General features: G+C 41.6%; 1 protein-coding gene across 2 annotated transcripts in view; it reads right to left on the bottom strand.

Moving 5' to 3' along the window:
- The window catches only part of stim2b (stromal interaction molecule 2b), a 134,778-nt gene that overhangs the window by 47,256 nt on the left and 63,615 nt on the right, over positions 1-23,907 (bottom strand). For both annotated transcript variants that reach the window (XM_072566062.1, XM_072566146.1), the window contains one exon: positions 13,500-13,614. In XM_072566062.1, the coding sequence (XP_072422163.1) occupies positions 13,500-13,614 (115 nt within the window). The remainder of the gene's footprint in view (positions 1-13,499; positions 13,615-23,907) is intronic.

The raw sequence follows: 23,907 nt of genomic DNA, 5'->3' as shown, positions 1-23,907 counted from the left end.
ATTTCATAGATGGTGTATACTGCTGCTACGTTACATCAGTGATAGATGGAGTGCCAATGAAAGGTGTCAAGTTTCTTGAGTGCTGTTGGAGCTGCACTCATCCAGGCAAGTACATCATATTCCAGACTTGTGCCTTGTTAATGGTGGCCAGGCTTCGGAGAGTCAGGAGGTGAGTTCCTCAGGAATTTCTAGCCTCTGATCTGCTCTTGTAGCCATAGTATTTATGACTAGTTCAGTACAGTTTCTGGTCAATGGTAACACCCAGGATGTTGGTAGTGAGGATTCAGCACTGGTAATGCCACCCCTTGGTCATGGTTAAATTCTCTCTTGTTGCAGATGGTCATTGTCACCAATGCTGCTTTCCCACTTTCAGCCTAAGCCTGAATACGGTCCAGGTCTTGCTTCACATAGAAACAGACTGCTTCAGTATCTGAGGAGTCGCAAATGGTGCTGAACATTGCACAATCATCCAGCTTCTGAGCTTTTCATGTAGGCAAAGTCACTGATGAAGCTCTAAAGATGGTTGGGTATGGCACACAACCGAGGAACTCCTGCAGTCATGCCCTAGAGCTGAGGTAAGTGACCTCCAATAACTATATGCATCTTCCTTTGAGGGTGGTGTGACTCCAACCAATGAGGGTTTCTCCTCAACTGTTCCCATTGACTCTACATTTAATAATACAGTCGGTTTAGGGTGAGTTGTGTTGTTGTTGTTATTATCATTGCATTGCAGTGCAGATTAGATCAATGGGGGAACTAAATGGCATGATATATTCAGTACTTTGTGTTTCATTTTATAAATATAGCCTAACTTTCTTTGCCTCTAACCAAAGAACTGCCACTTTTCTGAAGTCAGGCATGGATTAGTGATTCAAAACTGTAGTGCATAAAATATTCAGCAGAGGGAGACCAATTCCTTGACAAGTCGTGAGAGTGAGCTGCTTGGGGTTTAATATTTCCATATAATGCTCAATATAGAAAAGCAAGACACCACTCAGCTCAACACATAACATAGTGTCAATAGTAATTTATCTAAATTCATAAATCATGGATACAACAACCTGACTTTATGTATTATGCTAGCTCTTATTATTTCATTCATTAACTCTTCTGGAGAATTAAATACTTGAGTTATGTTAATCTTTAACTAAAACATCTTATTAGCTGCCACAAATTGCTAATGATTAATTGAGTATTAGAGAGAGCTGGAAACATGCTAAATCAATTTTTAGAAATGCCGTGTTCTTTTTGTTGTCAAAATTATGTTAAAGTCTTTAACATGGTAGTTCTATAACAATCAAAAAGCCATTTGTTCCAAACTGAAAAAAATTCAAGTATATGTTGGCCCAGAAAAGCAGAGGATTGTTACTCCATTAAATCCTCTTTCTGACACCAAAACCCCTGAACTAGAATTCCAATCATGTTATGTTCTTTTATCCAATCACACGGTGTAAAGCTGTACAGCTGTTGTTATGGCAGTGCTAACATAAGAGACAAACTCTGGTCATAAAGCACAGACTAGTTAGTGTATTGTCACATCTGCTAAGCAGTAATCTTCAGCATGATGAATCTGTTCAACATAATGAATCAGTTTCCACAGTGAAAGTTCTTTACCCAACACATTCCTTATAATTCATTGCTTTTTTGTAAAATCTCCATCCTTGCCTGAACAGCTTCTGCCTCACTGTTATTTTCGACTTGCTGTTGCAGTTTGGTAAACAAGATTCTGGCGATCGTAAAACATGCCCTGAGCTTTACTCCTCCAAATAGGAGATGTACCAATATTCAGTTCCTTCATTTGAAACTCAGGTTTTAATTCTTTGATGCGAATAAAAATTAGTGTACACGAATTTAAAAGCATCTTGGATTTTGATCTTATTCCAGAAGTATTTATTTGTGAAAAATCCAGACCAATTCTTCCTCACTTGGAAATACTGTTATTACAGTGCTCCATAAACTGCTTCGTATGATTGTAAAGAAATCCAGGTCTTAAATGCTTTTCCTCACATTGGGCAGCTTGTGAACCCAAGTTACAACATCTCTAAACTTTCAGAGATTTTTAACCCAAATCGGAGGGAATGTTTCAAAGACACATCAATCAGTGACTCCACTGCATCAAATCAAATCAGTGACTCCACTGCATCAAATCAAATCAGTGACTCCACTGCATCAAATAAATCAGTGACTCCACTGCATCAAATCAATCAGTGACTCCACTGCACAGACTACATATTGCCAATCCCCAAAGGATACACGATCCAGAATACCAAGTTTTACATTCTTGCCCCGAGACACCAACTGACATCAGTACAATATCACTTTACCGTAGGTCTGGGCCTAACACAGGAGGGAAGGAACTGGGACCTGTCTCTTGGTCTGAGGGGTTCAGGGTCATTAACCTGACATGTTGCCAAGATGATGTTGTCCAATATCAGCAGACACACCCCACTCAACTTATTCAGAAAGACAAGAAAAGAGAGCTGTCAACACTCTCCATGCCAGTGGCTATTTTACATTCGTCAGAGCTTAGTAAATGCAGGATATCTGTATTAGCCTCACTGTCAGTTCAGTAACTTTTTAACAATTCTTTCATGAGGTGTTGGCATTGCTAGCAAGACTAGCATTTGATTTCCATTAATAAAACTCTTGAGATGGTAACAGAGAGCCACCTACCTGAATCGCTGCAATCCATCTGATGCTGGTGCACCCACTGTGCTGTCAGTTAGAGAGTGTTTCAGGGTTTTGACCCAGCATCAGTGAAGGATTCCTGATAATTCCGAGTCAGGGTGGTTTGTGCCTTGGAGAACTTGCAGGTAGCAGTGTGGTGGAGATCATAGAGTTCCTGCAGTGTGGAAGCAGGCTATTCAGCTCCTCAAGTGCACACCAACCCTCTGAAGAGCATTCCACCCTGACTCACTTCCCCACCCTATTCTTGCAAGCCCACATTTCCCACGGCTAATCCACCTAACCTGCACATCTTAAGACTCTGGGGAGGAAACAGAGCACCCGGAGGAACGCCATGCAGACACGAGGAGAATATCCATGTAGAGTTTGCACAGTTGTCTGAGGCTGGAATTGAACCCAGGTCCCCAGCGCTGTGAAGTAGTAGTGCTAACCACTGTGCTGCTGGGTTTAGAACATGCTGACTCGGTGTGTTGCTGTAGACTAATAGATACTTCTGCCACTATGCATGTGATAAAAGGCAGTGAATGCTTAAGGTGGTGACTAGTGTGCCAAACAAAAAGGCAGCTATGCTCTAAAGCTGAAAAATGCGTTGCTGGAAACGCGTAGGTCAGGCAGCATCCAAGGAGCAGGAGAATCGACGTTTCGGGCATAAGCCCTTCTTCAGGAAAGTCCTCACTTTCTCCTAGCTATGTTCTAAATCAGGTTGAACTGATCCAGGGAAGTAGAGCTTGTTACGACCCATTCCTGACTTGTTCCAATAGATAGACTATGGGGAGACAGGAGTAGAGTTGCATGCCAAAGACTTCCCAGCCTCTGACGGGCTTTTGTTGCCACAGCATTTATAATAGCATATTAATTTCAGTTCCTGGTATTCAGTAATCCTCAAGACATTGATGATTGGGAAACAAAATCTAAAATTGCTGGAAAAGCTCAGCAGGTCGGGCAGTATCTGTGGACAGAAAGCAGAGCCAGGTCCAGTGACCCTTCTTCAAAAAAGGCATCAGTACTAGGACCGCAGCTTTTTCCAATATATGTTAATGATACAGAAGATGGTATTAACAATAACATTAGGAAATTTGTTGATGATAGTAAGCTGGGTGGTAGAGTGAAATGTGATGAGGATGTTAGGAGATTACAGGGTGACCTGGACAAGTTAGGTGAGTGGTCAGATGCATGGCAGTTTAATGTGGATAAATGTATAGTTATTCACTTTGGTGGCAAGAACAGGAAGGCAGATTACTACCTAAATGGAATCAATTTAGGTAAAGGGGCAGTACAGAGAGATCTGGGTGTTCTTGTACACCAGTCAATGAAAGTAAGCAAGCAGGTACAGCAGGTAGTGAAGAAGGCTAATAGCATGCTGGCCTTCATAACAATAGGGATTGAGTATCGAAGCAAAGAGGTTCTTCTGCAGCTGTACAGGGTCCTGGTGAGACCACACCTGGAGTACTGTGTGCAGTTCTAGTCTCCAAATTTGAGGAAAGACATTCTGGCTATTGAGGGAGTGCAGCGTAGGTTCACGAGGTCAATTCCTGGAATGGCGGGATTGCCTTACACTGAGACTGGAGCGACCGGGCTTGTACACCCTTGAATTTAGAAGACTGAGAGGGGATCTGATTGAGACATATAAGATTATTAAAGGATTGGACACTCTGGAGGCAGGAAACATGTTTCCACTGATGGGTGAGTGCCGAGCCAGAGGACACAGCTTAAAAATACGGGGTAGACCATTTAGGACAGAGATGAGGAGAAACTTCTTCACCCAGAGAGTGGTGGCTATGTGGAATGCTCTGCCCCAGAGGGCAGTGGAGGCCCAGTCTCTGGATTCATTTAAGAAAGAGTTGGATAGAGCTCTCAAGGATAGTGGAATCAAGGGTTATGGAGATAAGGCAGGAACAGGATACTGATTAAGGATGATCAGCCATGATCATATTGAATGGTGGTACAGGCTCAAAGGGCAGAATGGCGTACTCCTGCACCTATTGTTTCGAGAGATCAGATGCGGTTTACAGAAGACATTGCCAGCACTAGTGAATTTTAACTGTAGAATTGAACGGTTGGTCCTGTTTCCATTGAAACCAAGGAGAGATTTAATTAAAGGGTACAAAACTATGAGTTTTGAAGAGGGGTATGGGACACAAAATGTTAATTCTGCTTTCTCTCCACAATGCTGCCAGACCTGCTGAACTTTTCCAGCAATTTCTAATTTTGCTTCAGATTTCCAGCATCCACAGTCCTTTGGGTTTTGTGTTAATAGTGGGAATTCAGTGATGATATTGCAAAGGGGGATATGCTTAGATCTCTCTTGTTGGAGCTAATTATTACCTGACACTTTTGTTGATCACATCAAAACTGGTATTTATTCTTCCAAGGCTGGACGGTATGCAGGTCCTGTTGATTGTAGACATGGGTTGCTTCATTATCAGAGGAGTAACGAATAAAACAGAACATTGTGAATAGCAGGGAGACGATGACGCAGTAGCATTGTTTCTGATCTAGTAATCCAGAGATCAAGTAATGATCATGAAGCCATTGTTTGATTATTGTAACAACCTGTCTGGTTTACTAATACCTTTCAGGAAAGGAAATCTGCTGTATTTACCTGAGCTGGCCTACATGTGACTCCAGACCTATAGCAATCTGGATGACTTTGCCCTCTGAAATGGTCTGGCAAGTCACTCAGTCCTATCAAACCACTGATAAGGAATGAAACCAAACAGATCATCTGGCATCAACTTGGGCACAGGAAATGCCAATGGCAAACACAGCTCTACCAATCCTTTAGCCATTTCCTGGTATGGAGTCAATCAAATTGGTTGTAGATCGCAATCTCAAGAAGTAGTTGAGATGAATTGTCTACCCATCACCTCTGGGTGATGATACTTGCAAATGCTTCATTGTTTTTCCCACGGATGTGCAGAACCCCTCCATCGAGGATGGGGATATTTGTGGAGTCTTCTCGTGGCCCTGTTTCATTCTGTAATCCTACTGGATGTGGCAGGATGGCTGAAAGTAGATCGCATCCTTTGGTTGCGGGATTGCTTAGAATGCTCTCATACATGATAGAACACTGTATTTGGCGTGCAGTCTGTTTATATACTCACCTGATTGGCAGTTTGATAGCCTCAGCATAACTGATCCAGATTGACACAACAAATTCCAAATTATGAAAATAAAAATTAATGGAAATTTAATCATAATTTGATTTTATACTGAGCAACTGTGTTACAGGGACCTGTGGAATCTTTAATATTTGAGGGAAACCTCAGAAGCAAAAAGGTGGAGAAGCTTCCAATGCAGAGAGACCCCCTCATCTCCACCTTTCATGCCCTGTTGTGAACATAGGAAGAGGAATAGGCCATTCAGCCCCTTGAGCCCATTCCACCATTCAATGAGATCACAGTTGATCTGTGACCTAACTCCACATACCTGCTCTTGGCCCATATCCCGAGTACCCTTTCTTAATGAAAAGGTATTTATCTCCGGTTTAAAATTAACAACGGATCCAGCATCCAGTGCCACTTGTAAAAGAGAATTCCAAATATCTATCACTCGCTGTGTGTAAAAGTGCTTCCTAACATCTCTCCTCAAAGGGTTGGCCCCGAATTCTCAACTGTGCCCCCTTGGTCTAAAATGCCCAACCAGTGAAAATAATTTATTCTTCAAATTTAAGTGTGTCACTGGCCACACACACTCAAATTTAAGATTTATTTCTATTCTAACAACCTCTTTCCAGTGCACAGTACTTCTTGACTCAACTTCCAGACACTTTGAGGTATTTGCCATGCCCTGTAACAGTTCTGACTATGGAGATAAATTAAGGGATGGCAATCCTTTACATGAAACTTCCTACATTTGATTATTAATATATTTGATCAAACCCACATGGATATTGCTAATAGTCTTTATCTGAAATGATGATCATTGTTCCACTTCCCGTTTGTTCCTCAATGAAAAAGGGACCCATGAAAATCTAAAAGCACCTCCTGAAAATCTAAACAAAGAAGTAGCTATCAACAAAGTTATTCAAGACAGTTCTTTTAGTTCCCTCCAAATGATCCTCAAACAAAAGTCAGATTTTCCGATGCTCAGACATCCATTATACCAGAGTAGACAGTTCTATGGGGACCCTGCAGAATCCCCAGAGTAGCAAACTCTGGAGGATTTTCACAGAAAATTAACCTTTCCTCTGGGCAACATCTCTACACTGAGCTCTCTGAATGTTTCCATTTAAATTGGAAAATTCTGAGAGTTCTGATGACATTAATTCAATAGTTACTCAGAAAAGTTAGGTGATTTTAAAATGTAGTGCAGAATAACAATTAAACTGACCCCATAGTTACCCCACACCGCCCCCAGATGACCCTGGCTCACACACTTCCCCCACTCTGTCCATGACCCCGATTCCTCCTTCTCACATACCCCTCACTTACCCCACTCCACACCCAACCCCACCCCCTCCAACCCCAAACCAAGACAGACCAGAGCAGACACCTAAGCTAAACTGACCACCCCATCATCATGCTAATGAACCCAAGCCCTTCCTGGCCCAACACTTATCCTTCCAGTGCACTGCAGGGCCAGATTTCACCCACCGACCCTGATTTACCCTCAAATGCATCCCTTCCCAACATACCCTCCACCTGGCAGCTACGCAGTGTGCATCCTTGACACTAATCATTGGGCATACTACCCCCTACCTCGAGGGCACCCTGCCTCCTACTCATTTATCATCCTAAACCTGGCATCATACTCCCTACTCAGCAGGCACCCTACATACTTGACCAACACTCACACTCCTTCCACCCCAGCCCCCAGCACACCTATCTAACATCCTACCAAAGCATCCTAACATTACACTCACCTTACATATTCACCTTGACAACAGCTGGCAAAGTAGCTACCTTGACCTTTACATTTCTGCTGTGAAATGGGTATGGTGTTCAGCTCTCACTAACAGGTCTGCGCTATGAAAGAACTGCATTACAGAAACTGCAAGTGGAATCTCTTCTCAGAAATGCAGAGCTCATAGAAAGGATAGGCCACAGTGGCAAGGTTATGACCCCCTCAGAAAATCTGACCTGATCCACGACCCCTGCACGCACCTAGCCTCAGGCAGAACACTCTGCAACAGGGCCTCATCACTTCTTACAGCCTTACAGTTGGTAAAATAGCAGACACAGGAAGGGGAGCTTTAGGTGCAGACTTCCTGGCAGCATTTTTGGACAGTAGCTGGAAGGTCCTGCAGTCTGAAATGATACAGGCCTGCAGTGGATGGGAACTTTCCTTAACTACTTCCAGTTGCTAATCCATCTGGCCTACACAAATGACTCTCTCACACCAGGCAGAGTGCACTGCAACACAGAACAGTAGGAATGCAGAATAAAATCCAACCAGATGTTAAATCGTTGTGTCACTCAATCCACCTCAACTTTCAAACACATTTAACAGTACATTCCACTGAAACCTGTGGAAGGAAAACTGCAGCCTCCACTTGTTGCCAGCCTACTCTTTAACTGTCCAGAAGGCCCAGTATTAATGAGAGACAACTCCTCCACCAAGCTGGCCTCCTTCTCACCACTGAAGTGCTTTTCTGTATTTCGAATGCAAAACAATAACCAAGTCTGAAATCTGGGAGATGGATTCTTCATCTCTTTTAAACCCAATTTGCTGAAGAAAGCTGACTAGTGAGAAAGATTGTTGTTTCTTGAGAAGGGACATGGGTGAGAACAAATAAACTTGCAATTCAGGACATGTCCTTAATTTATTTACACCATCCAGGCAGCCTGAAACTCATGTTCTTCGCAGTGAACTGATACTATTTCAAATAACCCTGTTGTGTAGAACCAAATAGATTCAATTTTTATTTTTAAATCACTTACATTCACACAAATTAGCAAGGACATTTTGCACATAAATTAGATCACTTTTAGCGCTGCAACTCTATGTGACAGTAATCAATGGATTTTGTATCTCAAATGTGATTGAATTGCAATTTTCCTGCCACGTAGAAACCAGCTTGGAGGAGGTAAGACAGAGAAATAGGAGAGGCCACATTAGGCTGACTCCCCAACTCATTCCCCCTTCCATGAGACTTTCCTGATGGGCTCGCTGCAATCTATCAGAACTGGTTGCCAACTCCACAGAGGTGGGGGCCATTTGTGACTGTGCCATTGTTGGAGCAGCCCAGCTCAATTATGGCAGCCCAATGGGAGCAGTCCATGTAACCAGAGACTCCTGCCACACAATGACAGGGTCACAGAGACTGAAAACTGCAACCACATCCACCATTTCAATCACACAGAGGTTTTCTCTCCACTCTGACTGCTTTACAGCTTCAGGCTTCTTTCTTTCCTGACTTCCCGACAACTATGTGACGGCCCCTCTGTGGCAAGACACCCTCATATTCACCTACTCACCTCAGCAGTACCCACCTCTCTCAGACTGCTCCCGTTGGGCTGCCTCAATTGAGCTGGTTGTCCTAGCACATGACGGGGGCTGCTCCAATAATGGCAGAGTCACAAAATGGCTCCTAAATGGGGCCTCAGTTGTTCTAATTGACTGGTGTGGAGCTGGTAGCCAATCCTGATAGATTACAATGCACCCACCAGGAAAGTTTCACAGAAATGTGAATGGTTGGGGAGCCATCCCAATGTGGGCCTCTCCCACTTCCCTGTCTTACCTCCTTCAAACTGGTTCCACATGGCAGGAAAACTTAACTCTTTAGTAGTTTAGATACAAAATCCATTGACTTCTGTGATATGGAGCTGCCTCCTGGTGCTCCAGATGGTACTTTCTTAATTGGCCAACTCTGGGAAGAATCTAGCTAGCATTCCACGGTTGCCCCAGAATAGAGAAGGCATCGGAATTGTGATCCCGTCTGGGAATGTCCATCCAAGAGACTGTAGCTGATATGAGTTTATCCAAACCATCTTTTTAGACAGCAATATGATTGATCATCAATATCAACTTATCCCATCCACAGGGTCATGCACCAAATATAACTCTTCACTCATGTAACTAGACACAGCACAGCCTGACACAGGACAAGGTACTTTAATACTGCACTATTCACAGAGCTTGCAAGCTTTAGTGATGAACGCAGCTGCCCGCAGCCATCATCCCCTTTTAAGTGCAATTATTTTAACAATCATCAATGATGCTACTGACAGAATCATACACTAAAATGCAACAATGCTCTAGAGTTAAAACTGCCATCTTTTTCTAGCACTGTGGATTTTTGAAAGCACATTTTTACTAGTTCTTGTTTGTTTCTGATTTTTGTCGGCATTGGATTGATTTAGTTCATCTCCACAGATACGTGGCTAATGATTAGTTATATTTCTTTTTCTTTTCTCACCACCAGTACTCCTTCGCCCCTCTTCTACCTTCTCGCTCTCAGTCAGTCAATCTAAAAGGGTATCCCTGACAGTCACCTGATTTCACTGAACTCTGGGATATGTGTTGGGAGTTTGTAAAGATGAGAATCCACAACTGTAACCAGCTGCATGGCTTGAACTACTTTCAATTCCTTCCACAACAAAATGGACTATGGTAGATAGCAATCAGAAATAAAACTTTATGAAACACTGAATGCCACTTAAATTATATTTGCTTAAAGGAAGATAACTACTTTTTCTTTTTTATAATAGAAACATAGCAACATAGGAACAGGAATAGGCCATTCAGCCCCTCGAGCCAAAGATCATGGCTGATCTGTGGTCTAACTCCATATACCTGCCTTAAGCCCATATCCCTCAATACCTTTGATGAACAAAAATTTATCTCAGTTTTAAAATTAACTGAGCATAAAGTAACATTTAACTTCAGTCAGAATTTACCATCCTACGTTTTCCAAGGTTGACTCATTCTTTTCCCAAGCATTTGAAGAGTTTAAAGCTGTTTGTCTTATTATTTTTATAACGTAACGGCTTCAATGGAAAAGCGAGTTCCAGTAATGCAAAACGGTCTGACAATTTCTTATCAGCTCATTCTGCCCCACAATGTCAACCAATATTAACCCTGTGGTATCTGATCTACCTTCAAAACCACAAAATGATTCTGGCCAGAAGGCAACGAGTTACATTTTTACCCAGCACTTAACTTGTAATGATACAAAAGGTGAAGTGTATCCAAAACCCAGAACTATTTCTACTGCATAATTTTTGGTTATCAGTATTCTTGCACTACAATATCCTTGAGTTCAGCTACAAGTATAAGATGGATATCAACTGGACTTGCTGCTCATTTTCCAAACCTCAACTTAAAGATGCTGACTCATATTGAGATAAGGTTCCATACAGGTCACACCTCCTTCTAACTAGCACCATTCTGCATGTGAATCCATTACTGATAACTTGGCATGTATGTCAGACCGCCAACTCAAATCGGTTCTCCTGCAGTTCATAAATATCACGCACATTTCCAGTTTATGGGTCACTAAGAAATGGTCAGACAAAAAAAGGCTAAAACTAGTTTGGATATTCATGCTGCTGTGTTAACTGAGATGAACTAAAACAGAGCAAGAATTTAACAGAAGACCCTTCTAGGTTGGTGTAGTTTTACGCCATGCGGGTGGAGCACCTTTCTCATTTGGGGCGGCACGGTGGCACAGTGGCTAGCACTGCTGCCTCACAGCACCAGAGATCCGGGTTCAATTCCCGCCTCAGGCGACTAACTGTGTGGAGTTTGCACGTTCTCCCCATGTCTGCGTGGGTTTCCTCCGGGTGCTCCAGTTTCCTCCCACAGTCCAAAAGGTCAGGTGAACTGGCCATGCTAAATTGCCCGTAGTGTTAAGTAAGGGGTAAATGTAGGGGTATGGGTGGGTTGCGCTTCGGCGGGGCGGTGTGGACTTGTTGGGCCGAAGGGCCTGTTTCCACACTGTAATGTAATCTAATCTAAGTAATCTAATCTAATCTAATCAAAAAAGTTAGACTCCAATGTTTAGATTAGATTACTTACAGTGTGGAAACAGGCCCTTCGGCCCAACAAGTCCACACCGCACCCGCCGAAGCGCAACCCACCCATACCGCTACATCTACCCCTTACCTAACACTACGGGCAATTTAGTATGGCCAATTCACCTGACCTGCACATCTTTGGAGTGTGGGAGGAAACCGGAGCACCCGGAGGAAACCCACGCAGACACGGGGAGAACGTGCAAACTCCACACAGAGAGTCGCCTGAGGCGGGAATTGAACCCAGATCTCTGGCGCTGTGAGGCAGCAGTGCTAACCACTGTGCCACCGTGCCGCCCACATGTGTCTAGTTACATGAGTGGACAGCTATATCTGGTGCATGACCCTGTAAGTAGGATAAACTGATGTTGATCTTTAGTCACATTACTCACTAATATGATATTACCAATATTAACTCCAGTCATAGGACTCAAAGGACTGCAATGCTAATGGAAATGCATGAAAATAGCCAAATTAAATATATTATGCAATTGTTAATACATTTCAATTCTCACACCTGTGCTGTTTTGCAATTGCAAATTCCGTTCTTCACACTTGGAATGAATTATTTGCTGTCCCAAGTGAAAAAGTGTTAGATCTATTACGGTCAGTAGGATAAAATCACAGTTGAGAAGTTAATGAGGGCAGCTCATGCTAGAAACGTGCACAAAGGAAATTATTACAAACACTGAATAAAGACAGGATGTATGATTTTAAAATGGGTACTGAATTGCATTTCGCAAGCCGTAGTTGAAGTATTGCACACATCTCTTCATTTTAAGACTATACTTGATTCTTTGACAGTTTAATACCAGAGAAGAGTGAATAGCTTACCCTAAATATCGAGGAAACCATTAGTCACTACTCCGAACAAAATATTTGACTCTTTACTTATACTGTTCCTTTATATTTTAATAAAATTGTCTCCAAAACAATGCCACATTTGTCAAGGGATTTTAATCTTAAAATCTATTCATTCAATTTGCTCTGTCAATCAAGTAGATTTCATTGAGCACAGCAGAGGTCACTGTAGAAATTGGCTATTCCAAACTTCTGTTATAATGAAAGCTTTGTGATACTTTTATTCTCTTTTGGACTTCCGGGTAGGAGCTCTATTACAGTAAGCAGTGGAACTCAAAACCAGCTAATGTAAATATATTACTAGAGTTACAGTGCAAGTCCACACACAAACAACAATTGTATTCACGCATCTTCCAAAGTAAGCAGAACAAATAGCTGGAAACACAACTGTGATTATAGCTCCCTTTCATTTCTATTCAGAAATTAATGTGGAGAATGATAATTAGCACTCATGGCATATTCACTGAAAACCATGTAAAATCACTTACATCTGATCTAGTTAAGCGAGTCCCACCTGCTCCAGAGGTATATAATAATGTCTCAATACATTGATTGGAATATAAATAGTTATTTAGATGTCTGCAGTCACATGATCAGCTGGCATCTAAATGAGGCATTGTATACAAAGTATTTACAGGAATCAATTGGATAATAAGCATCTAGATCCCTGTAAAAGCAATAAACCAGGGTTAGGCAGTCAGCAAGTCTATCTGGTTATGCTTATGCAAGCGCACAAACAGATTCCCACTTGCTAATATCAGAAGACTGCATAAATTTTAATGTTAAGTCATGTCAAGATGGGGGAAAAATTATACAATATCGTTTAATTAGTTCCTATCCTTGAATTTTGTTTTTAAACTTTGCTGTGGCCACACTGTTTCAGTGCAGTTTGGATGATAACATCAAAGTCATCCTGCACAACACTACAGAGATACCTCCTATTTTTACTAATATTTTATTAATAGTTACTCTCATTTAGCCATTGTAGTGTCCTACCTTTTGAGTTTTTCCAATGGTTCCACAGATCTCTCACTGTGATGTGCTTGTCTTCTTTATGGAACTTATTTCCTTTACTGGTAGGATCTTTGTCTTTCATATCTTCCTTAATGAACTGCAGGAAAACAGAATTACACCGTCAAGAGATGTTAGTGCGAGTAGCATGGGTTAAAGTAGGATAAACTGTTCTGTAAATTTTCTCTGAACATCAAAGTGAAGTACTTAAACATAAAGCCATGAACGACACCAAGATGAGCACTTGGCTAAACGGAAAGTGGGTGTAATTAGAATCTTGTTCAGTAAAGAGCAATGCCTAGAGGGAGGTTACTGACATACAAGCTTCATTTTTAGATTCCCATGCAAGTTGGTTTGTCACCTTAGAGACAAGTTGTTAAAATTTGCAGGAGTGATGACAGTATGGATAGAAAATAAACTCCAAGTAATCAGTCAGGATCTTACAAAGACAACTTAATGTTTTCATCAGGAGAAAGTGAGGACTGCAGATGCTGGAGATCAGAGTTGAAAAGTGTGGTGCTGGAAAAGCACAGCAGGTCAGGTAGCATCTGAGGAGCAGGAGAATCGACATTTCGAGCATAAGCTCTTCATCAGGAATCAGTCATTCCTGATGAAGAGCTTGTGTTCAAAACGTTGACTCTCCTGCTCTTTGGATGCGACCTGACCTGCTGTACTTTTCCAACACCACACTTTTTGACAATGCTTTCATCGGGACAAACTGAACTTCAACATGGAAACTACATGACTCCAGAAAGAACCAATATGCAATGTCCTGGTTTGGCCACATCTGGAAAGTGTATATTGTTCTTACTGCTACAACAAAAAGAGGTCTTGAAGGAAGGCTGATAACTCAAAGTTGTAATGTTTAAGCAAATCAAATTCACTTCTGTATTTCTATCAATTCAGTGGTGCTGAAATCTGAACCCCTTCATATCACCCAGACTTCAAAATTCAATATTTTAACTGTGTCTTCATTCAATTTAAGAGAAACAGATCTGTGGAAAAAAAAAGAGATGTTGATATTTGGGATTTTGTTGCTCACACGAATCTCCTAAAACAAGTAGGTGGAAGTGCATCAGACTTCGTGATATACAATTCCCAATTACAGTGAAGGATAATCATACACCAACCACCTAAATACTCAAAACAAATAGAAAATGGGGTACACAGGGCAAGAGTGTAACTTAAAACAAACAGAACAATGAGAAACAAGAACAATAGCAAATGTAAACCCCAAGGAATAAATTAAAAGCAGGACAAGAGAGGAAGACAGATTTATGCATACCCATTTTAAACCCAAATAATATGCACGAATCCTGTGAAAGTAGCAATTCAATTTTCCACCAACTTCAGTATTTTGAAGCTTGGCTCTATTCCAACATGTGCAAACAAGGATTGGAAGCAGGTCATTCGGCCTGTCAAGCGTGCTCTATCATTCACTAAAATTATGGCATATCAGATAGGAGGAGGTTAGGAGAGTTGATAGTGTATAGGAAGGAATGGATTGGAAGACAAATCTTATATATTTACAACATATTTTCCAAAAGCCACAGCGACTCTTTCAGAGCAGGTATTTGAGATGGTATACGGTTTTCTGTGTATTCTGACATCAAACAAAAAATGTTACTTGTAATTAACATCGGAAAGTACATTAAAAATATCCATGATGACGTTTCAAAACAGTTGAGCTGTAACACAAAACAAAGTCATAATAAGGCAGATGGAGATCCCAAGTTAAATTCTCAGGTCTGTGTGGAGTTTGAAGATCTCAGTCAAACCAATAGTGCAGATACTGCAATTATGCCCTGAGGTTAAGCAGGGAATAGAGAAAAAAAAAGTTAAAGTAAGGACCCCATTTTTGACTGCTACCCAGCAGTCACGATACAAAGTATGGAAACATGGATACAGCAGGAGAGAAAGACTGAATGTGAATGGTAAAGTTTTCTGTGGTCGGACGAACTCCTGCCACTCATTTTGTAGATCTTTGTTTTGGATTACTCATCAGGGACTCTGAAATCTGCAGCCTTTGTGCAACTATATTATCGGAGATATCGTTGCCATCAAGAGTCAGACTGTCAGTCACACAGAATAGAACACAGCCCATGTCTATGCCAAGTAACAAACACCAAACTACACCCAATGACCTGTACTTGCTTCATAACCTACTATGCCCTCGCATTTAAGTGCTCCTTAAATGTGACAGGAGTACCTGCCTCCAGCACATTGCATGTTTCTCCCACCATCAGGGCGGGAATGTTTTCCTCAGATCCCCTCTAAACCACTTACGCCACTTTTCAGAGACTCAATCCCAGGGAAATGTCAATCCTGCTGTAACTCCTTAATTTCTTACTAACTCTTTCCAGTTTTCTTCTTGGACAGGCAAAACTGTTTAAGATTTTCTCCCAGTTCTTATGGCCTAAACCTCTTTTCACTTAGATCATACAGCACAGAAACCTACCCTTCGGTCCAATATCTCCATGCTGACCATGTTCCCAAACTAAACTAGTCTCACTTGCCTGCGTTTGGTCCATATCCCTCCAAACATTTCTTATTCATGTACTTAACTGTATCTGCATCCACCACTTCCTCTGGAAGTTCATTCCACACATGAACCACTGTGCAAAAAAACATTGCCGCCATGTGAGAGGAAAAAGATTTAGAAATATTTTGATTTGATCAGAGTTGATTTGTTGTCACAATGTATCTGGTTACAAATACAGTGAAAAGTGTTGTATAGAAGTTACCACTCTGGTGCCATCTTAAATCAAACAGGCGGCACAGTTGTTCAGTGGTTAGCACTGCTGCCTCATAGCACCAGGGTCCCAGGTTCGATTCCAGCCTCGGGCGATTGTCTGTGTGGAGTCTGCACATTCTCCCAGTGTCTGCGTGGGTTTCCTCTGGGTGCTCCGCTCTCCACCCACAGTCCAAAGATGGTCAGGTGAATTGGCCATGCTAAATTGCCCTATAGTGTTAGGTCAATTAGTCAGAGAGAAATGGGTCTGGGTGGATTACTCTTCGGAGGATCGGTGTGGACTGGTTGGGCCGAAGGGCCAGTTTCCACACTGTAGGCAATCTAATCTAAAAAGAAAATGCCCTCTTGTCTTGAAATCCCCCACTTAAGGGAAAAGAACCTGCCATTCACTTTATCTAAAAATGTGTTGCTGGAAAAGCGCAGCAGGTCAGGCAGCATTCAAGGAGCAGGAAAATCAACGTTTCGGGCATGAGCCCTCTGAAGAAGGGTTCATGCCCGAAACGTCGATTCTCCTGCTCCTTGGATGCTGCCTGACCTGCTGCGCTTTTCCAGCAACACATTTTCAGCTCTGATCTCCAGCATCTGCAGTCCTCACTTTCTCCTATTCACATTATCTATACAACACGTAGTTTTATAAATCTCTAAGTTCATCTGTCAATCTCCTATGCTCCAGTGAAACATGTCCCAGCCCATCTGGCCTCTCCTTATAACAAACCCTCAATTCCCAGCAATATCCTGGTAAATCTCTTCCTTTATTCATTTCACGGGATGAGGGTGTTGCTGGCTAGGCAGTATTTATTGCCCATCCCTAATTGCCCAAAAGACAATTAAGAGTCAACCATGTTGCTGTGGCCAGACCAGCTTCCTTCCCTGAAGGACATTAGTGATCCAGATGGGTTTTTCCAGCAAACAACAAATGGATTCATGGTCATCATTAGATTCTTACTCCAGATTTTTTTATTGAATTCAAATTCTACTGTTTGTTATGGCAGGATTTGAATCCAGGTCTCCAGAACATTAACTGGGATCTGGATTAACAGTCCAGCGAGAATACCAATCAGCCATCGCCTCCCCAAAATGCTCCCCAGCTTCGTAAGTAGCCCTGGCAGTTTGACAACTTCTACCTGAATTCCTCAATGCCTGGAGACTTTGCAAACTAACCTGTCCATCTCCCAAACTGAAACTGCTTACCTGAGCTGAAAAACAGATTCTTTTGTTCAGATAATAACTGGAAGTTTATTTGTCTGAACTGAATTCAAATTAAGCACCAGTGCCCCTTGATTATTTGTTTTCTTTTCTGAATATCATTAACCCAGCACTGTAAGCACTTTATCTGGCTAAACTGTGACTTGGCCACATACATTCTTGGAAATAATGCATTTTGGTTACTTTTTCAAACGATTTTCTGGATTATTTGAAAAGAAAATTACCTACATAGAACAGAAATCAAAATCCATCTGCCTCAATTTGAAGAATCCAAATGATATTAATTTCTATTCACAGCTTTAGTACAGTATGGAGTCAAGCTCTCCCAACACTGTCCCTATCAAACACTTCTGATTCAGGATTGTTCTGTGACCCGAGATGTGGGTGAGAATCTGGGAGCTGTAGAGGAAGGGAGTGTGTAGGATTGGTGGTTGCAGGTTGTGCATGAAAGTTGAAGAGAAATAAGAGTTTCCGAGGTGGTGCATGCACTGCAACTTGTGGTGGTGATGCAGCAGTGGCTTTGTTTTACAGCAGTGCTAAAACTGGGGTACAAATGCAATCTAACAGCAGCCGTAATAGACTGAGACAGTGATATTTTGTTTTAGTTTGTTGTTTTACAAATAGCACCAAGTTACTGTTCCTAACACCCACAATGCCCTAGCAATGAGATAATCCAAAAGAATGTACTAAAAGCAAAAGGCACACACAGAAAACCCTACATCACTGAGTCCCTTAGCAACTTTTGGCAAACTTTACACTGAATATTGTATCTGGATACTCAATCTGCTACACTGTCACAACTCTCCAGAGTTTTGCATTTTGGCTTAAGATATTATCTAAGCAGCCAGTTCAGTAATGTTATTATACCCTTCTGGGGCAAATGAGACTTGAACCTGGACCTCCCTGCCCAGAGGTAGGTACACCACCAATGTGCCACAAAAGCCTTTTGCATTTTGGGTTAAAGTTGAATGGTACCGTGAATAAATCGGTGACCTGAGTGTTATGTATGGTCAAATGTTTAGGTTTGTTGCTCGCCCTGCACCTTCTTTTATTAATATTTGGTGAAATGATACCATCGTGAATGCACCATGGTTATGCTAAACAGAATATCATACAGCTAGATCTAGCTCCACTGCAAAAGGAGGTGTTTCCTGTGCCTGTTTTTAGCTTGAAATAGAGACCTTGATCAGCTAAGAATTACATCCAAAGGACTCACAGCAAATATGCTGAAATGTCACTTCATCAGACCATCAGTACTGGAGATATCTATCTGTAGAATACCATGCTTCTACTAGAGCCAACAGCCTTGCCATATTCTGCCTTCAAAGGCTACGAAGTTTTTTTCAACTCTCATGCTTCATGCTGGGCAGTCACTTCCCGTGTCACTGTGACACAGCAGTGGGGCCTATGCAATCCTGGGAAAACTCAAATGTGAGTAGAAGATTGCAGTTACGTTTCTAAATGTCTACCTCTCGTTGGTGCCGGGTGGGGTTCTTGGACTCAACCTGACCCTTGGAAAAGCAACAAAAGGTAGAAATGCATTAGCAAACCGGCTCATTTTGTTCATGTCCCCACCTCGACTCCAAATCCCCTTTCAAGGGCTTGGCCTTCCCCCATCTTTATAATTTTGCTTATAATAGCTGCTTGATATCACAAAACGGTTTAGCTCCCTTCTCTGCTAGCACTGACAGAGGAAGAGAAGCTTGTCAATTGTTTGTATCAAAAAGTAAAGTTTTATCTACAAAAATTTAATTTCTAAAAACAAAACAAACGTGAAGGAAAAAAACGGACCATAAAAGGTTTCTCGAGATACATGAAAAGGAAATATTTGGCTGAATCAAATCTGGGTCCATTTAAAGCAGAATAAGGAGGATTGATAATGTGGAATGATGAAATGGCCAAGAAGCTAAATGATTATTTTTTTGTCTATTTTTACTAAGGGAGATACAAGAAATCTCCCAGAATTAGTGATCTAACTGACAATGAAGAAATTACTCAGAAGTAAAACCTTTGGAATTCTCTACCACAGAGGGCTGTGGAAGCTCAGTCACTGAGTATGCTTAAGGTACAGACAGATTGATTAATTTCTGACTACCAGTGGCATATAGGGTTATAGCACGAGATGTAGAAGGCAGTAAAGTGTTCAACCAGCCATGATCATACAGATTGGCAAGGTCAACAACCTGATTTGATTTGATTATTGTAGTCACATGTACCTAAGTACAGTAAAAAGTTTTGTTTTGCAAGCAGTACAGGTAGAACATAGAAGACAAGGACATACAGATCATAGGATGTTTAGCCAGAGTGAGGCAAACAAGTTAACAGCTGCATGAACTACTCCTGTTCCTATATTCCTGGTAATAGTGGAGACTGCTGGTATCCCAGCAGTTCATTATAAAAGTAATGCAGAAATACCTGCAAGAGAGGGGAGTCACCATCAACTCGTGTATGGCATTTCATTCCTGCCCCCCCACCTCTCGACATCACACACGAAATCGCAGAAATTAAAAAAAATTTGAAGACAAATAAAGCATTCAAATCTAAAAGTGAATTGGCCTTCAGAGCATTATACTTGCAGTTCACCTTTTAATTTTGGTGGGTCAAAATTAAAACTACTAATCTTAATGGTGCTTACACAAGCTACAAACAGAATACTTAATGAACATTAGATTATACTGCAACATGGGATAAATCAAAATTATTAGCCTCACGTGAGTAGTCTCATTCATGTAACTGCATGCAGTATGTATACAGTTAACAAAAGCAATATGTTCAGTAAAGTACATGCATCCTTCCTCCCAAATGTGTCGGAAGAATGGAACCTTTATGATCTGATATTACTATTGTATTTTGCTAGATTGCTTTACTACTTTAAGAGGCATCATTAATATTTAATCAAATACTGAAACATTAGGAAAATCAGATTTTCACTTTTGATGCTGCACAGTTACAGCAATGAATTAATTTACAAAATCTGGATCGGAATTCTCCAGTGTATTCTGTGATAGGGTTGTGCAAGAGTCAAAAAGACGGTGTTTCAAAACTGAAGGAGAGCCATCCTCTTGGATTTCCTGTGTATGTTACTACACAGAAGGTTCAATATCTGGAGGCTGTCCAGGAAATATTGTGGAAGTATCACAGCTTGTGAACAGCATACCAGAAAAATAATATGGGGTTTGAGAGAAGTAATTTCCCTATTGGTCTGCACTAGCTTTAAACATCAGTTGAGTCATTGTACATTTGGTCCAACTGAAATTACAGCAGTTAACAGTAACACATTCAGGTTGTTGGTATGGCTGGATTACATGCAGTTAGGTGGTAGGATATGTTTGCAGATCAGAACATTTTCACAACACTGGCAACAGGAGGGGAACAGGAAGATGAGCAGATAAAGGGCTAGGGTCTCTCTCCCTTCTCCCTGCAGTGAAATGAAGGCATTATATGTTCTCATCATTCTTCCAATGGGACTTTTTTTTGACAAAGAAGTGCATGTTCTAGCAATAGTGCAAAAGGACATTACTGCTTTTTAAAATATATTAGAAGTTTCATGTGAAGAAAATTACCTATTTATGTTGAAGATGGAATAAACTGTACAATATGATCTCCATTTCTGACTATGTTAGTCATAGACTAAACAGTTGCCGACAGAAAGAGTGTCTTCTTTTCCAAACAAAATTCTTTTCTGAAGTGAAAGATTTATTGGGCATTGCTGGATTTAATTGAAGTGTCCTGGCTATATTCACCCAAAATTTTACTCAAAAGTTAATACCCATCCATACTCGACTGAATCAAATGCCATATTTAAAGATTCAGGAGATGAAGACGACTTCACTATTAGAGATCTTTCTATCACTCGTGATACATTAGTCTGAGACACCAGTTTAATGCAGCAAGAGTTGATCTGAGGAAGGCAAGGATTGTCACAGATTTTATTTGTTATGAATAGATTCTAGAAATAAAATTGAAAGATCTGAAAGTATCTGATTGAAGGTTTTTGTTTTCTATAAATGTCTTTGACAACAGCATTATTGACAATGTCTGATAGCACTGTCTTAAATTTTTTTTAAAGAAAACTCAACTTTTATAAGGATAAAAGACACCCTCTCTGTGAGGTTAAAAATATCATAATGAAAATAGCCTGCTCATTTTCAAATTATTAAAAATTTTCCAGGAGCTGTAATTAAAAAGTAAACATAATTCGAGGAATACCAAGATAATTCCCATCTTTGTTTACATGATTAATACACTTGCATTGTACATGACAAAGATAACATTATTCTTTCTCTCATAAAATACCATTTTCTGGAGGGCTCAAGAAAAATAATTGCCAATCTTGGCAACTCCAAACCTCCACATAGTTTACTCGAGTTCAGAATGAAACTGGGCTAGTCACCAAAATTCAGCTGGGAGATATATACAGATTATTTGACAAAATTGTTTAATCATTCTCTCACAAATGTGGAAATACTATACAGAGACCCATCATCTTTTTGCACAGCTTCCACAGCTCTGCGTTAGAAAGTGGATTTAATGGATTCAGCTTTTTTGATTTTAGATGCATAGCTTTATGGCTTTCACAGATTACACTAATGTCAGTTCCTGAGGCTACAAAACTGATGGGAATAAGAACTCTGAATTAAAGTAAAAGCATAAGTAAATTGTATGGGAGAGAGAAAGGAAGGAAGGAAGGAAGGGAGAAAGGGAGAGAGAGAAAGGAAGGAAGGAAGGAAGGGAGAGGGAGAAAGGGAGAGAGGGAGAAAGGGAGAGAGAAAGGGAGAGAGAGATAAAGGAAGGTAGAAAGGGAGAAAGGGAGAGAGAGAGAAAAAGGAAGGGAGAAAGGGAGAGAGAGAGAAAAGAAGGAAGGAAGGAAGGGAGAAAGGGAGAGAGAGAGAGGAAGGAAGGAAGGGAGAAAGGGGGAGGGAGAGAGAGAGAGAGAAAGAGAGAGGGGGGTAGGGAGAGAAAGAGAGAGAGGGGAAGGGAGAGAAAGAGGGAGAGAAAGAGAGCGGGGGGATGGGAGAGAAAGAGAGAGAGAGGGGAAGGGAGAGAAAGAGAGAGAGAAAGAGAGAGGGGGGATGGGAGAGAAAGAGAGAGAGGGGAAGGGAGAGAGAGAGAGAGAGAGAGGGGAAGGGAGAGAAAGAGAGAGGGGGGAAGGGAGAGAAAGAGAGAGAGAAAGAGGGAGAGAAAGAGAGAGAGGGGAAGGGAGAGAAAGAGGGAGAGAAAGAGAGAGGGGGGATGGGAGAGAAAGAGAGAGAGGGGAAGGGAGAGAAAGAGAGAGAGAAAGAGAGAGGGGGGATGGGAGAGAAAGAGAGAGAGGGGAAGAGAAAGAAAGAGAGAGGGGGGATGGGAGAGAAAGAGAGAGAGGGGAAGGGAGAGAGCGAGAGAGAGAGAGGGAGAGAAAGAGAGGGGGAAAGAGAGAGGGGGGATGGGAGAGAAAGAGAGAGAGGGGAAGGGAGAGAAAGAGAGAGAGAGAGGGGAAGGGAGAGAAAGAGAGAGAGGGGAAGGGAGAGAAAGAGAGAGAGGGGAAGGGAGAGAAAGAGAGAGAGAGAAAGAGGGAGAGAGAGAGAAAGAGAGAGAGAGAAAGAGAGAGAGAGAAAGAGAGAGAGAGAAAGAGAGAGAGGGGAAGGGAGAGGGGAAGGGAGAGGGGAAGGGAGAGGGGAAGGGAGAGGGGAAGGGAGAGGGGAAGGGAGAGGGGAAGGGAGAGGGGAAGGGAGAGGGGAAGGGAGAGGGGAAGGGAGAGGGGAAGGGAGGAATCGAGTAGAGAGAGATCTCAATTTCTTTTGAGCTTTGAAAACTTTCCATATCTAATGCTTTCCAATGTGGGACATGGAAAGGAACACACTATATTATTCATCTGAATGTGCAAGTGCTTGGTGCACTACTCACCAAGAGTTGGTCATTTCAAAACATCATCATTTTTCTTTGCTATTGTTCCTCCACCAAAAAGGCTAATCACAGAATCATTACAAAATGGAAGATGCCCATCCTGTACATGCTGGTTTTCTAAAGGACTGATTCATTCAGTGCCATTCCCTCATCTTTTCACCAGAACATTGCACATTGTCTCTTTTTAAGAGAACAATCCAGCTTCCCTCTTGAATGCTTCAAGTGAAGTTGTGCCCACCAAACCTACAGGCAGTGCATCCCAGATCCTCTCCACTTTAAAATTAGTGTCCTTTGGTACTCGATCACTGCACCAATGAGAATGATTTTCATTTGTCTACTTATTATTTTGAATACCTCCATTGAATCCCTTCTCAAGCTTTTCCAAGGAGATCAATCAGGAGATCTTCAAGCATTTTTGTGACTCACTCGTGGAATCTGAGCATCACTGGCTGGCCAGTATTTATTGCCCACCCTAGTTGCCCTTGAGTAGCTGATGGGTGAACTGCCTTTTTGAACCGCTGCAGTCCACATGCAGTAGGTTGACCCACAATG

Source organism: Chiloscyllium punctatum, chromosome 1 (genome assembly GCF_047496795.1).
Source record: "Chiloscyllium punctatum isolate Juve2018m chromosome 1, sChiPun1.3, whole genome shotgun sequence".
Lineage (NCBI taxonomy): Eukaryota > Metazoa > Chordata > Chondrichthyes > Orectolobiformes > Hemiscylliidae > Chiloscyllium > Chiloscyllium punctatum.
This window is presented reverse-complemented; position numbering and strand designations above follow the sequence as displayed.